The sequence below is a fragment of the Ricinus communis genome, chromosome 10 (genome assembly GCF_019578655.1).
Source record: "Ricinus communis isolate WT05 ecotype wild-type chromosome 10, ASM1957865v1, whole genome shotgun sequence".
In the NCBI taxonomy this organism is placed as follows: domain Eukaryota; kingdom Viridiplantae; phylum Streptophyta; class Magnoliopsida; order Malpighiales; family Euphorbiaceae; genus Ricinus; species Ricinus communis.
In genome coordinates this window covers 9213348-9230593 of record NC_063265.1, presented here as the reverse complement: position 1 = coordinate 9230593, position 17246 = coordinate 9213348, and the positions used below count along the sequence as shown (strand labels likewise).

Here is a 17246-nt window from a genome sequence, read left to right as displayed (position 1 = left end):
TTGGGATTTTATTTATTTTGTTAGTCGGCAATGGATTGTAAATGTTCAGGCCCAGTCCATATTACAAATTGTAGAACTGAAAAGAAAAGAAGCCAAATTAAAGAAAGAAAAAAGAAAACCCATAAACCCTATCACAAGCTGCTTCTTCTCCATTGCTGACAGTGAAGTAGGAAGTAAAGAATGACGATGGAGCGGGACTTGTAAAATTTATTAATATCTTCAAGATTTCCTTCCACACCCACCACTACCAATCATGACGATCCACTCCATTGTAATCCAGAAACTACTAAGCACAAACGCCCATTTGGGCCGCCGTGTCGCCGCCCAACACTTTAAGATCTATACCTACGGAATCAGGAATTCTCAGGCCATAATCGATTCCGATAAAACCCTAATTTGTCTTCGAAATGCTGCTAGCTTTATTTCTCATCTTGCGCGCGACAAGAAAGCACGGTTCTTGTTTGTTAACACGAATCCTCTTTTTGATGAGATCGTTGAGCAAATGACTAAAAAGATTGGGATTTATAGCCCTAGAGATAATGTTATGTGGAGAATGGGTGGTTTCTTGACTAATAGTTTTAGCCCTAAAAAGTTTAGGTCTAGAAATAAAAAGGTTTGCTTCATTTTCTTCAATCATAATTAGAATGTAAGGGGGCGTTTTTTGGTTGATTACAATTCTTATGGTAAAGTTTTGTTTTGCATTAATAGTTTTAGCCCTAAAAAAAGTTCTGCTTTTTCTTCTTTAGCATGAAGAAATGAAAAGGTCTGATTATTTTGTAGAATTGAGAAGTGTTTCTATATTTTGGTCGATTAAAAATTTCCTTATTTATTTTTTTATGGTGAAGGTTTGTTTTGGACCAATACAACCACCAGATTGTGTGGTGGTGTTGGATACAGAGAGGAAGAGTTCAGTGATTTTGGAGGCTGATAGACTGCAAGTTCCGATTGTAGCTCTGGTTGATTCCACTATGCCATGGGAATATTTTAAGAAGATTGCTTATCCGGTGCCGGCTAATGATTCGGTCCAGTTTGTGTATTTGTTTTGCAATATGATTACCAAGACTTTCTTACTTGAGCAGAAGAAGTTGAGAGCTTTGAAAGGAGATGTTAAAGAAGAGCTTGCTGTTTCTAAGAAAGAATCCAGGTATTATAGGAATTGTAGTTTGCTGCATAGCATAAATTTTACTAGTGCTGCTTCTGGAAGTGATCGAGAAACTCTATATTTTGAGTTAATTTTTACTGATTTGATAAAAAGAATAAAGTTAATATTTGCTGTTGGAGATGAGTTATGGATTAGTAGTATTGCTGCTGCTTGAACGAACTTTGCTTAAAGCTGATGTCTGAAAACAAGGACATAAAAATATATGCTTTTTTTATCATCCATGTTAGCAACTGAAGTTACAATCATAGTTTAGGTCCTTAATCAAATTTTAGTCTTTCTATTTTCTTTTTATTTTTTCTATTTCTTAGTTGACCGATCATTTTATTTTAAAAGTTGAGCTTTAAAGATGACCTAGCTGTTTCTGAGAAGAATGTGACTTTACAAGGTTGAATGAGTATTCCAATAACTATAGTGAGATTTGTTCTAAGTATTGATGTGTGTGTGTACTGGTCACTCCGGGATGAAAAATAGGACAATATATTGTGTGAAAGAAGTTGTCTGCATTGAGTGAAGTTGGTGATATAAAAGTGATAGAGGAAATGGTTGTGCTTGTATGGTTCAAAATATAGTATTTGTTACATGTTTGTTTTTCTAGATTTTTGGAGATGGGCAATGTAATTGTTAATGGAAATAATATTCAGTGATTCTCCATTGTAGTTGCTGGCTTGTTGAGATAATGTATATTGGGTTTTATATGGTATTAAGCTGTGTCTTGATCTAGCAAGAAAGGCTGTTGTTGCTGAGTAAAAATCTCTCTGTCAAAGATTTTGATTGAGGTTCCATAATAGGCTTTTTGTTATTGTGCTTTTCCTTTTCTCAAAGCAAACCCTATTTGTAAGTTTGAGAAAAGAAAACCCTTTTTGAAGTTTGGGAAAACAACTGCAGTAATGTAGTGTGCAGCCTGTTTTCTACCATTTTTTTAAAACTTGAGTAAGTGCAATGAAGGATTACTAACTGCTAGTGCTACTGTTCATCCAAAACTATTAAATGCTCATATGCATGCAAATCAGATTTGCACTACGTCAAATATTTATGGCCTGTCTATTTTAGAAATTTCTACAGCGAACAAGTGAATATAAGATTTATTATCTTCTTCAGCATTACATCTTTGTTGTTTATTGCTGGTTGTGTGAGCAAAATTTAGCCTTCTTGTGCAAATGCAATTCATTGCTTCTGTGAATGAACGATGCCATTGGTTTTTAAATTTTGTTTTCAAGTTACCAATGCTTTGTTTGATGTGATACTAAATTCTGCAATGAAGGGAGGAAGGACAGCAGATCGAGCAAACCAAGAGTGAGAGCAAGATAAGCTCTGCAATGGATGAACTTTTGCTTGTTCCTTTTCAGAACTTACCGCCTTTTTCTGATGGTAATGGATTTCAACTTTTGTCTATCTGAGAAAATTGAACTAATTTTAACTTGTTTTGCATCACACTCTCCTCCTTTAAATATTCACTTGTTAAAGAAAATTCCTGGATTAAATGCAGATATTGCGGAAATTAAGCAGCTTTTGGAGAAGCTTGTGGTGGTCAAGTTCAATGGCTCCTTGGGAACCACACTGGGGTTCGGTGGACCCAAGTAAGTACTCATCCTGTTCTAACATATTTGGTATAGCATATGAGTATGTTTGAGATTGTTGTTGGGGGTTGAAAAAGTAGGTTAAGAATTTTTGATTCAGTCCTGAATGTGAATTTCCTGCACCAAGTGTTCTCATCTATAAAGAAGATTCTCTATCTCCTATTTGATTCTCTTTGTTTCTTCTTTTTCTGTCATTGCAACTAAATGCCCTTTCTCCAAAATATTTAATTTCATAGTCTCAAGTGTCTTCTTCATCCTTATTGGTACATTTTTCACCATCATTTTTGTGGCTGCTCTTAGGTTGAAATGCCTAATCTAATATCTTAGCAATTATGGATGCTGATTTAGTTTGTGTTGCAATTTGTAGCGTCCATCTTGCATTGAGGTTGGAATTCCATTTTGTGTTGAAATTGTTGTTTTACTAGTTTTGATTTCTTACAATCAAAATACATAAAATCCACCCTAGAAACCAGTGTTAGTTGCCTTTGATCAATCAATCAAGATAGTAATTCATTTGGGATCCTGCAGATCCACTCTTTTTCCTATTCAAATATCAGCCCCTTGTCTCTGTTTCTTGGCACCAACAACTACAACAATAATGGTTTAGTAACCTTCAACTGCGAATGTGATTACCCAACACAGCTGAAAGAATTTGTTCTGAAGAATGTTTTAAATTTTAATTCAATTTTTTTTTTTTTCTAAATCTTCATGATTATTTTTTTGTTTTCTTATATGCAGGTCTATAATTGAAGTTCATAATGGTTTGACATCGCTGGACTTAATTGTTAATCAAATTGAGGTCCGTGTTGGTTATTTCCATTGAGCATGGTTTTCTATTATCTTGTGTACAATTTACTTATTCTACTGTAATTTTCTACAGTCTCTTAATTCCAAGTACGGGTGCCGTATACCTTTGGTTATTATGAACACAACCAGAACGCATGATGATACCTTGAAGGTAATTTATATTTTTGATTTTTTCTTGGAGTTGTGACCTCATTATTAAAATCCGCTTATTGCAGTTTTGTGATGTAGGTTTTGGGAAAATATTCCAAATCAAGTATTGATATTCTTCCTTTTTGCCTGGTGTGCAACCTTTCTCTCATTTGTATAACTAGTTTTAATAAGTTATGAATTAGTTTATAGGTCAACTAGTTTGAACTCAGCTTAGTTCAGTTGATCAATGCTTGCATTTATAGCTCACACTCTCTTGCATGGTCCAATTTATGCAGGGCGAACATCTTCAACCAGAATCTGTTGATGAGCAGAATACTGAGGCTAAATTGTATGGCATTTTCTCTCTCTGGTTGTATCTTTCCTTTAGAATTACAATTGATATTATCACTTGAGTTTTCCTGTACCATATTATTATTATCTACCATAGCTTGAGATCTAATTATCCCAACAGTCTACTTTTCATTTGCCTTAGGTATTCTGCTACTTTCTTTTGTATGATTTCTTATATCTATTCTTGTGGATATGTTCCTGTCTTGTTTGGAATCATATTTAAGCGACCAGTTTACATGATTATGGAATATGCTCCTGTCATATAATATTTCCTGCTAATTTTTACTGATTGTCCATGGCAATGATTCTGATATTCACATTCCTTTAATTTGGGAAGATATCAAAGGGATTTTGTCAGTCTGCCGTTTTTCAGAATTTGGCCATTGACATATAGAAAAGTAGGCCTAACAAGCACGGGACTCATTCTCACTTGTGTTTACTCAGTGAAGTAGCTTGAAAATTCAGAACAGACTTTGGGTGTTTCTGAGAACTGGGTTTCTTTGGACACTTCGGATAGCTTTGTTGGTTTAGAGGGTAAGGAGCATCTGGATGGAGAGAGTGCATGCCTTTTAGATATCAGTTTCTGTCCCTCAATCTGTTCTAAGAAAGAGTTTATTGTTTATCGTATAGCAGTAAGAAATGTATAAATGCTTCGTTTTAGTTGCATTTTAATTTTAGATATTCTACCCTCTGTGTTATGCTATTTTTGTTTTCTTTTTCCCTAAAAGACTTGTACTTTTGTTAAAATTGAATCTCAGATGAAAGTATATCAACTTAGAAAAGTTTCATTCAGTGATAGATCTTTATGCTGGTTATTTCCCCAACCTGTTTTTTTCTTCACTGGCAGTTAGTAAAAACTTTGTAAATAGATGTTTTAACTTTTTTTCGTCTGCAGATATCCTTCTGATGATGCTGCAGCTTTCTTTTCCCTGATGAAAAGTGGAACTCTTGATGTTTTATTGACTCAGGTAGATATTTAGCTTACAAAATCTAGAAAACGTGCCATTCAAAGGGACTTGCAAGATTATTTTTTCTTAACACTGTTCTTCAACTTGCTTCCAGGGAAAGGAGTATGTACAAATAGTTAGCTCAGATAGCACAGCTGCCACAATTGATCCCAGTATCCTCATTACAGTTTTTTCGTCTTACTTTGAGTGGTGTGTATGCTGTTGTTGTTTTATGGTAATAAGAGAGTGATTACTTTGACAGCTGTTCTTCTTGAGTGATTCCCTAGAAATCTTGAATCATTTGGCCCAACACAAGATTGAATACTGTATGGAGGTACTTACTGATGACTGCTGAATTTGTATTTATTTTGTTTCTTACAGTTAAGAAATTCGTTTACTTCTTAAACTTTCCAGGTGACACCAACCACATCAACTTATTTAAGGAATAATATTGTTACTCAACGCCAAGGGAGGTTTCAGGTTTAGTTAAAACTTGAGCTTTAGTTCTGCATGTCTGTAGTTCCCCTTTTTTTATGCCCTTTTGACTTGTGGATTGTTTGGATGATGCATTGCGGTTTTGATGAAGAGACCTAAAAGATTCATTATGATATTAGAAAAAGTGATGAGTTGAAATGGCCGATCTTATAGTGCTTAGTTAGAAATGTTACGTCCCATGTTATTCGAGGATGTTCACTGCAGTTTAGTGGTTCAAAAAAGTTGTATTACATGATTCGAATTGCATTCAATGATTCTGCAGAGTTATCCATTGTGAATGGTGGAATATCTAAAATAGGTTACTAGAGCATCATGCCAAAACAACATGACCTTTACTTTTGGCTTGTACATAACGTGATTTTAATTTAGTTTGTCTGCATTTATTGTATTCCTCCCCAAGTAACTTTTTTTATGACTTGCTTTGTAGCATTTTTTTCTCTTGTGATCTACTAAATTTCGATCAACTAGAGAGGATCTGGAAAGAGAGGGGCACAGTTGCTTCATATCTAGCATCTTTAATTTGCTTGAATCCTCTAAACAGAGGAAAAGAAACCCATTAGTCCACCTCAATTAGTTTGGTTTTGAGGATTGGTTGAGTTATTTGTTGGATATTTTTTGTTTAAGAGCATTATCTGTTTTGACCTTAAAATGGAATGATTTCTTCTCTAACTAATGCCAACTGTTAAGTAGTCATTGAGTGATTGGACTATTTGGCGTCCACCAGTCCTGTTAAATCTTACCTTTTGCTCTGATATATTTGGTAATTGCTCTAAGTAACATTTCCTGTTAATGTAATGCAGCTTACAGAAATTACTCAGAATCCTTCTAAGCATGTGAGTTATGAATTCTTTTCCCTTTTAGTTAGGGTCTTTTTTTTTTCTTTTTCAAAACCTCATTTGTGAAGATAATATTGGGCACTGAGGTTATCAAGACTTTTGTTATTATATTAATAATTTCTTCTTGGGTTCATTGACTAAGACTTGATTTTGGTTTGTTGTCTTATGATCAATAAAATCAAGGCGATGGAGAAGTTCAAATTTATTGATACAAGAAACCTGTGAGTAGCATATTCAGCTCAGTAATTTTTAACTCTCAAAAGCCGGCTAATTTGCTTAACCCTGATTTTGTAATTTTGTATCAGATGGGTGAATTTGAAAGCCATCCAAAGGCTTGTTGATACTGATACACTGAATCTTTCTACTCCAAAGGTGTGTCATCTCTGTATTCTAATCACTAATGTGATGTGCTTATTGGATAGAATAAGGAATAACAGAAATTACTGTTGTTTCCAGGGAGTAGATGATAAAGCAAGTAGTTTGCCAGAAACATCTATTAATTCAGCAATACGGGTACTCATTTTTATATTAATTTCTGGTCATTTGTAGTTGAATTACTATATGGTAGATTTCTCATGTCAAATCATTTTGTTTATTTATTTATTTATTTTTGAATGTTGAGCCAGGTTTTTGAGCAACCTATTGGCTTAATTGTCCCCCAATATCAGTTTGTTCCACTAAATGCAACATCAGACTTGCTTCTTCTCCAGGTACTGAAAACTTTTTTCGACTATATCGTTCATGATATTAAATCTTGATTTGAGACTTCAAGTTTCTGTGTTTGCAGTCTGATCTGTATTCATCTGCTGGTGGCAACTTAGTTCCGAATACAGTTAGAGCTAACCCTGTGAATCCATCTATTGATTTAGGACCTGAATTTGAAAAGGTGAGAAGTAATTAGTCTGGCTTATTGTTTTCTATGCATGCTACTGGCTCTTGATGTTCTTCTGTCCTTTTTCAGGTCAGTGACTTTCAGAGTCGCTTCAAATCCATTCCTAGCATAGTTGGGCTGGATAGCTTGAAGGTGACTGGTGACGTGTGGTTTGGAGCTGGTGTGGCTCTCAAGGTATTTTACATGTTCCTTATATATATATCACGTTGCTTGATGACCTAAATGACCCGGAAGATTAAAATTTCATATTGCCTTATCTTATTGAATTATCACTCTTGGGGAGCTGTCAGAATTTAATCTGGTTGCTTGATAATCTTGTGAGATTGCTTATGATGGAGTTGTATAGTTTCTGAAAAAATATTAATCTTTCCTGGTCGTTTAGGTTCTTGTATTTTATATTGGAAAATCAATTCTTTATTCTGCATATTTGGAGGATTAGATATAACTTTTCTTTTTAATGGTTTGTCATATACATGGAATAGACATATACTGGTTCATTCCACAGAGCGTTGTATGTATGAATATTTCTGTTAATTATCCGTAGGGTTGATTGGTGAAATAATACATGCATTCAGTATTAACTCCTATTATAGTTTCTGTTACTTCAGTTTTTCTTGTCTTCTTTTCTATCCTATGATGGTCGTTTTATGGTGAATAACAACTGTGTTATTGAAGGGGAGAGTAAGTATAGTAGCAGAGCCTGGGATAAAATTGGAAATTCCTGACGGAGTTGTACTCGACAATACGGTGAGACTAAAATTCGTGAATGTATTTTAGTTTTCCTCTAAATAAAAGCAGGAAATGAACCTGAAACTTCTTCATTTTGGTTGTCCAGGAGATCAAGGACCCTGCAGATATTTGAGGATCCGTCCAAACCCATTTGTTGTTCATTGGTAGAGACTAGAATAGGAAGAGCTAAAATTTTGTAATAATAGGCGACTGCTTTATGCTTATGTTCTGTTGTATTTAAATTTTTTTTATTTATCAGGTTTACCATTTTTAACTGATGAAAATATAATAATGATGGTAATGGAGCATCAACCCAATTGGCGGTGCTCTAATTGCTAAGGCCATTTCAAAAGCCTTTACTAATGAATTTGAGGGTTGCAAGCATCTGGTGATACTTTTGGTTCTTTCACATGTTTAGTAACGAAATCAACAAGAACAGAAAAGATTCTCTACTTGCATTTTGTTTCTAAAGAGATGTAGAATCATCTGGACTCTGTTGATGTCATGCTGCATCTATTTATGGAACTAAACATTTAAGGTAAATTGAAGTATGCTCTCCGGAATGTGAACAGGAATATTGCAGCAAAGGAAAAAGCATGCTCATCAGTCTCAATTTGGTTATGAAATATTGCAGCAACTTGAAATTGGAATCATTTTTAAGCAGTTTGAGATATTGTTTTCAAGAGCACTTGCAGGCCTATTGCCATGATCCCCATTATTTTTCTTAATTCCACAGGAACTGCATTTCATCTAAATGATGATTCAGTTTGAGGCCATGCATATGATTTATCTATTTTCTATTTGTGTATAATAAAATATTCATATAAGTGACTGAAGCAACCCATTGTCTATTAAAAAAACCTATTTAATTATTCATCTAATGAATTATTAAATCTATTTGTTTTTCTCAATAACACGTCAGTTGTTGGTTCTGAAAATATAAAAATCAGAAATTATATAATCAAACAGTGATGCATGGAAAATATTTCTTGAAAATAGTATACAAATTAAGAAGGATGTATTTAATTATAAATTTTTCTTAAATGAATTATTTTTGAAGAGTTTTTGAATTTTTAATAATTTTTATAGAGTTTATGCGTTTATTATTTTTTGTTTACTTTAAACATTATTCTACATAATGTTATATGCAAAATAACAGATTTTATTTCATTATTGTATTAAATTCATACCAGTTTTAAATTTTTTATTTCACAATATCAATACTATTTCTTTTATCGAGAAAATAATTTTTTTAAATGAAATTATCATATTACAGTTTCTTTGTTCAATTAAACCATCAAATTTATGTTACTTGTTATTTTTTATTTATACTTGTTTGATAAATATTTAAACCAATAATAATCATACTTACTAAATTATTTGATAAATACTTAAACTAACAATTATACTTACCAACAGAAAAATTATCTAAATAATCTTTCTATTAAAATCTAAAAGTCTATAAATGGTGGGGTTGTTTGGTCAAAACAATTCATTAAATGTTTCATTTTAAATTCATAGTTTTTATGAGGCTTTTTTAAAATTAAATTAAAATTTTTTAATTAATTTTTTATTTGTGAGAGTATAAAAAAATATTATTAGTAAATAATTTTTAACTTCTAAAGTTTCATCATTTTTTATATCTTTTAAGACAAAGAATATATTAAAGAGAAATGAAAACAATAATACATGAAATTTTAAAAAGAAGAAAATTTTTTTTTTTTTAAAAAAGTCTATTAAAATTTGATGAAAAGTAAAAGAAATATTTTAAAAAATTTTATTCATAGTAATGCATAAAAAGTCATCAAAATTATATAAAAATTTATGTCAATAAAAGTCAATAATATAAAATTCAGAAATCAAAATTTTTTAAAATCATTATTAAATACATACTGACTTTTAAACTCCATCAAAGTCTTTCAAAGTTTTAATTTAATTTACTCTTCTAAAGTTGATATCATTTTATTTTTGGATTGAATTTTAACTTCTTCTTTTTTTTTTTTGTATACAATCAAAATTAGAATAATTTTCTTAGTATCCAAACTTTCTACTTAATAAAAATAAAGACTTCATTAAGAGGGAGAGGATATCAACACCTCTAGTATTTGACAGAGATTCACTTATAATTAAGAATCATATAAGAGGTACAAAACTACAAAATTAAACCATTTCACATTAATTGTATACAAAGAAAATTCTTGCGTACTAAAATCTTAAGCATAAAAAGAAAAGAAATGATATAAATTAAAATATACATTAATCTATTAAATAAAAAGGGGAAAATGCAGATGGTGATAGGTAAAAGATTTATCAACGGTGGGATGTACCCGAAGCCAATACATCCGACGGCTGTATTGATAAGGTTATACATTAACTCATGGTCTGCATCGCTCAGTATCCTGACTCTCCCTCCTCACCATTAAAAGGATTTTAGGATAAGAAAGATTGCTCCTTTCTTTCTCTGTTTTGCTTTCTCCATTTTCTCCTCTTTCCACCGAATGAATAATTGAATTATTTTCTCCAAACCCAATTCCTTTAACTATTTTTCTTTTTTAATATCAAAGATGCCAATCTCAGCTATTTCTCCAGTAACCCAGTGCTATTGCACTTCATCACTTGTTAAAACCAGAACCACCTCGATAACCATTTCCTTAAAAAGTAACTTCCTTTCACCAATTAGCAAAAGCCCATTTCTCAAAAATGTCACTACTTGCACTAATGGAACCAAAACATCTGGCCTTTCCATTGTGGCAATGAGCATGGAAGCTGGAATCGGTGTGATGGGTACTAAACTTGGTATGATGAGTTATTTTGAGAGTGATGGGACTGTTGTTCCTGTTACTGTAGTTGGTTTTAGAGAAGGAAATATTGTGACTCAAATTAAGACTGAAGCTACCGATGGATATGACTCTGTTCAGGTTGGTTATAGAAGGATTAGGGATAGAAAGCTTACAAAGCCTGAGTTGGGTCATTTAGAAAAGGCTGGTGTTATACCTATGAGGCACTTGCAGGAGTTTAGGTTGCAGAATATTGATGGGTTTGAAGTTGGGCAAAAGTTGGTTCTTGAGGAGATTTTTAAGGAGGGGGATCTTGTCGATGTCTCTGGAATTACCATTGGCAAAGGGTTTCAAGGTTTGCTCTTTTCTTTTTTATTTCTTTTCCATTGTGTGTTTAATTTGTCGTTTGGTGGTTTATGTGCTATATGGCAATGTTTGGGATGTTAAAGGAAATGGTAATATGTGAGCTTCAAATATGAGGTTGTTTTCAAGAAGGTAACCTTAGAAGCGCTTAAAATGTATGTTTGTTGCGTCTGCTTGAGTTATTCAACACAATGGAATCTTGTGGATGGGCAGCCAAAGAGTTCGTGGATTTCAGGAAAATGTTAAGACTTACGACAGTACAGTTTCTAAAGTTGAATATTTGCTGTTCTTGTAGACAAGGGACCTATTGCAATGTTCTCTGCTGATGAAAATAAACAATGCGGTTTACTTTTCCTTGGTTTCTGTTTGTTGGCGCATCTTTCTCTGATTTAATTATTTTTATTTCAAGCCAAAATAATAATTTTGAATACCCAAAAATTATTACGAGCTACAGTCTGGCACATAGTTTTTTCAACGCAAGTGGCTGTGGGAATGGGAGATGGAAAGTTGTATTATAATGTTAGGATTTTAAAGATATTGTTAAATTTGGCAACAGTTGTAATCTGAGAACCAGAAAGCTGAGTTTATGAGTGTTGGGCTTGTAAAAGAAATTCTAATTGGATTGTTCTGTTTAATTTGAGGTTGTTTTAGTGTATTGATTTCATGGGAAGGGATTAACTTGCTACAATTCTTACTGTGTTTAATCAGATATTATGTAGCATTTCATTCGCTTCATGCCATCACGCATCTTGGCACTTGCAGCCATTTTGCACTTCATGAGAAGTATGAGGAAACATAACTGTCTCAAGCATTTTCTACTAGAGCAAAGTGCTTCTCTTTTCTTTTCTTTTCTCATTCTTAGTTGGAGAGTAGTAGAGTACTAACTGTTAACTGGGGAAAGAAGTCTTTACGGCATTGATGGGTCTCTCAAAAGGTCCTTTTCTTGATGTGGTTAATTGAACTTCCACTAAGGATGGCTCCAGGCTCAGCAGTTATGCATGTCCATGTATTTGTGTTGTGAAGGGTGTGGTGCACAAGTCAAGTCATCTGGTTTTCAGAACAATAGCATTCCTTACAAAAAGTCTTCATGTTTTCAGAATAATAGTATTCTTCACAAGTCACAAAAGGTTTGCGGTTGCAATTTCATGGTGAGCCTGTTTTCAGTAGTGCATAACACCATAATTTGTCATGAAATGTTAAATCAGTGTCCTATGTTTCACATCTGTTTCAATACTGCTCTGCTATCCTATTGATCAATTTTAGGTTCGTATCTTGCCGGTTTTGAATAGTATGTTTTTGATGTACTGATAATTCAGAATTCCCTATGAAATGATGTCTAATTCCTTCTTATTTTCTTTACAATTACAAACAGGTGGAATTAAGCGGCACAATTTTAAAAGGGGGCAAATGACACACGGCTCCAAGAGTCATAGAGCGTTGGGGTCTATTGGTGCTGGAACAACACCTGGACGTGTATATAAGGGGAAGAAGATGCCTGGTAGGATGGGTGGAACCAAAACAAAGATCAGAAAGCTCAAGATTGTTAAAATAGATAATGATCTCCGTGCTGTGATGATCAAAGGTGCTCTCCCTGGTAAGCCAGGAAATCTTCTACGAATTGCACCAGCTAAGATTGTTGGGAAAAACATACCAAAGAACTAGCTCTAATGTTGTTGTTTTTTTTTTTTGTTGTAGCAATTTGTTGCAAATCTCTCAAATTCTTTGTAACTTCAAATTAGTTATCTTAAATTTTGTTGACATCACATTGTGCTCCTTGGTTCAGTCCTATGTTTCAGAATGCTTTCTGATGTGGAAACATAGTGAGTATTTTTGTTTCATTTGCACATTTTTGTTGCAATCCTGAACCCTCTCACAAGGTTGTTAATTTTATCTTCACGAAGATTGAATATCAACATTTACGTAAAGAGTCGGTCAATCTTGTCTAGATATTTTCATTGCAGGTAAAAGTTAACATGTGAAAACGTACGGTGGGGTTATACTAAAGGAACAACAAATCACTAGAAAAGCTATTAATAAGCATGAAGGAGAGAATTGATGTATTGAAAGCATGCAGACTTGTTATTTTCGAGTTTGAAAAAATCAGTACTTGTGATGTGAAGAACCCGAAGAGACTGTTATGTAAAACTCTGGAATGAAGGACGATGACTGTCAATACCGATATCTCCATCGCATCGAGTCCCAACAAGACGTTTTACAAGAATCCTTTAATATGCAGATCGTGCTTTGGTTTTCTAATATTTATCATTTCACCAGTTGGCCAACTAGAAAGAAGAGCAAGCGTTTATGCCTTTTTGATTTTCTGAAGCTCCTATAAATTGCTCTCTTTCACATTCCTTGGAAGCATCTAATATCACCGTTCTTATTCTTCATCTTTCTCTCATCTTTTTCTCTTTCCTTCTGCTATGGGTGGAGACGGGTCTGTAAGTAAAGACAACAAAAAATGGAAGCCAGCCATGCTCGTCCACAGAAGAGCTGTACAAGATGGACAACGCAGAAGGTCTGAATATGGTGACCACAAAAGAGCTGAATTCAGACAATGCAGAATGTCTGGATATGGTAATCCATGTGCCTATTGTCTCATCGTATAATGATCGAATTCGACCTCTCCTTGACGCCGTTGATAAGCTTAGGCACCTCATGGTCATGAAAGAAGGCATACAACTTCCCACCATTGTTGTTGGTGGTGATCAATCCTCGGGCAAGTCGAGTGTCCTTGAATCATTGGCGGGTATCAACCTTCCCCGTGGTCAGGGCATATGCACAAGAGTACCTCTTGTAATGAGGCTGCAACATCATTCAGCTCCTAAGCCAAAGCTTTTCTTGGAGTTCAATGGCAAAACAGTATCCACAGATGAATCTCATGTAGCAGATGCCATAAATCTTGCTACTGATGAGGTTTCTGGCAATGGTAAGGGCATATCAAATTCTCCCTTGACTTTGGTGGTAAAAAATTTGGCGTCCCTGATCTTACAATGGTTGATCTTCCTGGAATTACTAGAGTCCCTGTTCATGGTCAACCTGAAAATATATATGAGCAAATTGCAGAGATCATCATGGAGTATATAAAGCCTGAAGAGAGTATTATTCTTAATGTTTTATCTGCTACTGTTGATTTTACAACTTGCGAGTCCATCAGAATGTCACAGAAAGTGGATAAGAGTGGTTCCAGGACTCTTGCAGTGGTAACAAAAGCTGACAAGGCACCAGAAGGGCTGCTGGAGAAGGTCACTGCAGATGATGTGAACATAGGCCTTGGTTATGTCTGTGTGAGGAACCGCATTGGTGATGAATCTTATGCTGAAGCACGGAAGGAAGAAGCTGCATTATTTGGAAGTCATCATCTTCTATCCAAGATAGATAAATCTATGGTGGGTATTCCCGTTTTGGCTCAAAAACTGACTCTAATCCAAGCAACTATTATATCCAGATGCTTGCCAGATATTGTAAGAAAGATTGAGGAGAAGCTGAATGCAAATTTCTCAGAGCTCGACAATATGCCGAAGAAAATGTCTTCATTTTCTGAGGCTATGACAGCATTAATGGGCATAATAGGGGCTGCAAAAGAGTCTCTAAGGAAAATCCTTATAAGGGGAGAATTCGATGAGTACGAAGATGATCATAACATGCATTGCACTGTTAGAATGGTTGAAATGCTAGATCAATACTCAAATGAACTTCATAGTAGTTCTGAAAGTGATCCTGTAAAAAACTTTCTAGTTGATGAGATTAAGGTTTTGAACGAGGCCAAAAGGATTGAACTGCCGAATTTCCTTCATCACTCTGCCTTTCAAGCAATCCTGTTGAGAAAGGTTAATAGGATATCGAATATGCCGGTTAGGTTTGTGGAGAAAGTATGGCAGTACATCGAAGATGTCATTGTCTCTGTTCTGAAGCGTCGGTCGGACTATTATCATCAACTTAAGTCCTTAATGAGACGAGCTATCCAAAGCATAATAGCAAAGATGAAAGAGCAGTCCAGCAGTTGGGTTAAGGAGATGGTTCAAATGGAGAAGCTGACGGACTATACTTGTAATACGGAATACCTAAAGGAGTGGAACATACTTATGGCCCAGCAACAGAAATTCATGAATGAAATGCAGATATATGGATCCTGCAAGATAAACATTCCTGATCATGGTGAGGTTACAGTTGGAGATCTTCGAAAGCACCAGCAAATTCTCAGTCAAGCTTTTGATTTGAGAATGAGAATGGTTGCTTACTGGAAGATTGTTTTGTGGAGGTTGGTTGATGGAATGGCCTTGCATTTGAAACATAGTGTTCAAAACCTTGTGAACACGGAAATGGAGAAGGAAATTGTTAATGAAGTGATGGGTGCTGAAGCTGGTGCAATTGAAAGATTGCTAGAGGAATCACCTTCTGTTGCAGGAAAGCGAGAGAAGCTGAAAGCGAGCATCAAGGTGCTGAAGGAGTCCAAGGAGGTTCTGTCCGAAATCATGGACAAGATAACTTTCTATTATGATTAGCGGGTGGGTCTTACTATGGAGATGCTGCTGCTGCCTTTTGCCTTTTATTATTATTTTGTTTGAGACCTTCTGTTTGTGGTTTCTGATGATGTTTTAATCTGCTTTTAACTTGCCTTTTGTTCATCTCCTTAATTGGAGTTGGTATTAGCTGAACTACTAAATCCTTTTGCTTGAAATGCATTCCTCATACTATCATTATTATAGGCTGCATCGCCATTTTTTCCATTGCCCAGTTTCATTAGCAATTACCCAACTCACTGCATTTATTTATGTGTAGCATCAAACTGGGAATAAAGTTCAATTGAAGTTTAAATTACCCCTTTTATTGCTATTTTTAACTCAAATATTAGTCTCATTTTAACCCTTTTTTTTTTTTTGTATAAAAATGAGTGAGTGTATTATGGGTGGTATTATTGCCACATTTTATTTTGCTAGGGCTAAACTAGAAATTTCATTTTTAATATAAAAAGACCATTTTATCCATAAATAAAAATATCATTAGACACATAAATTTTCTACCATAGCCAATTATAATATAATTCATGTTTTCTCTAATAAATAAGATAATCTTTTAGTTTGTCTTTAAAATATTTTTTTTATTTAAGTTATTTTTTATATTAAAAAATAACAATTATATTTATTTTATGCAATAAAATATTCATAATAATTTATATTATCCTTTTAGAATATTTTTATTATTTTTATTATTTTTATTTTTATTTTATCTTTTCAATATGATTTATAATATGAAATAATATTTTCATATTATAAGATAATGTGTTTTGATAGAAGCAAAGTAATTATTTTTCTATTTTAATTGAAGTCATTTAAATTTTTTTTACTTTTTGATAATAGCTATTTTAAAATATTTTTAAAAATTATTAAAAGGATTAGCAGATAAGAATTTTAAAAATAATAATTATAGAAATAACAGAAAATTCATGAGGAATTTTAAAATAATAAATATGAAACTACATTTAAAAATATTTTTATATTAGTGTTTCATTGATCTTGTATGACTTGATGACTTGACTTTATTATGGATAAAACATTATTTTAAATCTAAATATTTTTACTTTTCTCTAGCCTTTACAAAATAGAGTATAGAAATAACATCACCTATGTATTACACCTTTCATCAAAAGTGTGTGAGTGCAATAAAAAATAAGCAATATTAATTATGAGTTATTAAATAAGATTCAATATATTCTTAATTATTTTTTTAATAAATAATAAATATTACAAGCAAAAAATATTAATTTATCACATTTACATTCAACTTCATCGTCTAATTAACACTGTTACCACCATCACAATTTCATTTATAATAAAACTCGTTAATAACAACATCTCGCAATAATACAAAACAACAAAGGAAATAAAATATTAAAAGATCGCCACACTGTAACTACGACCACCTTTAGTTATTTTCTAATTGCAAACATAAAAGGATTAAAAAAAATCAAGAAAATTGCTTGTTGTCATCGCCGTCGTCGTCATTGCTCATACGATCTCAGCCTTCATTGTCGCCTTGCAGTCTGAGCCGTTGTCATCATCGTCTCAGTTGTCGTTGCCCATACTATCGATTTGGTTTTTCATATATGTATAAATTTAATTTTTGTTTTTGTTTGTGTGGGATAGGATTTGGTTTTGATAGAATTTAATTTTCTTTTGTT

General features: G+C 33.5%; 3 protein-coding genes across 4 annotated transcripts; all 3 read left to right on the top strand.

Annotated features, from left to right (window-relative positions):
* The first annotated feature begins 20 nt into the window (after positions 1 to 20).
* Positions 21 to 8309, top strand: LOC8282020 (UTP--glucose-1-phosphate uridylyltransferase). 2 transcript variants are annotated; one of them, XM_002523920.4, is made up of 21 exons: positions 21 to 613; positions 846 to 1144; positions 2424 to 2530; positions 2649 to 2739; positions 3478 to 3538; positions 3620 to 3697; positions 3775 to 3825; positions 3972 to 4024; positions 4922 to 4994; positions 5089 to 5146; positions 5261 to 5307; positions 5388 to 5453; positions 6269 to 6301; positions 6488 to 6525; positions 6610 to 6676; positions 6761 to 6817; positions 6931 to 7014; positions 7092 to 7190; positions 7266 to 7370; positions 7872 to 7943; positions 8032 to 8309. In XM_002523920.4, the coding sequence occupies exons 1-21, from the start codon at positions 254 to 256 to the stop codon at positions 8056 to 8058; spliced, it is 1926 nt and encodes a 641-aa protein (XP_002523966.3). In that variant the 5' UTR covers positions 21 to 253; the 3' UTR covers positions 8059 to 8309. The 2 variants fall into 2 exon arrangements, 1 of the variants encoding a protein (XP_002523966.3); XR_007217607.1 differs by lacking the exons at positions 5261 to 5307; positions 5388 to 5453; positions 6269 to 6301; ... (6 more) ...; positions 7872 to 7943; positions 8032 to 8309 and having other exon boundaries at positions 3762 to 3825; positions 5089 to 5142.
* Positions 8310 to 10367: 2058 nt separating this feature from the next.
* On the top strand, positions 10368 to 12828 carry LOC8282021 (50S ribosomal protein L3, chloroplastic). The gene is made up of 2 exons (XM_002523921.4): positions 10368 to 11057; positions 12438 to 12828. The coding sequence occupies exons 1-2, from the start codon at positions 10490 to 10492 to the stop codon at positions 12725 to 12727; spliced, it is 858 nt and encodes a 285-aa protein (XP_002523967.1). The 5' UTR covers positions 10368 to 10489; the 3' UTR covers positions 12728 to 12828.
* Positions 12829 to 13040: 212 nt separating this feature from the next.
* LOC8282022 (dynamin-related protein 4C) lies at positions 13041 to 15768 on the top strand. The gene is given in 2 exon segments (XM_002523922.4): positions 13041 to 14036; positions 14039 to 15768. Coding segments are annotated over 2 exon segments (2001 nt in total). The 5' UTR covers positions 13041 to 13567; the 3' UTR covers positions 15571 to 15768.
* The last annotated feature ends 1478 nt before the right edge of the window (positions 15769 to 17246 follow it).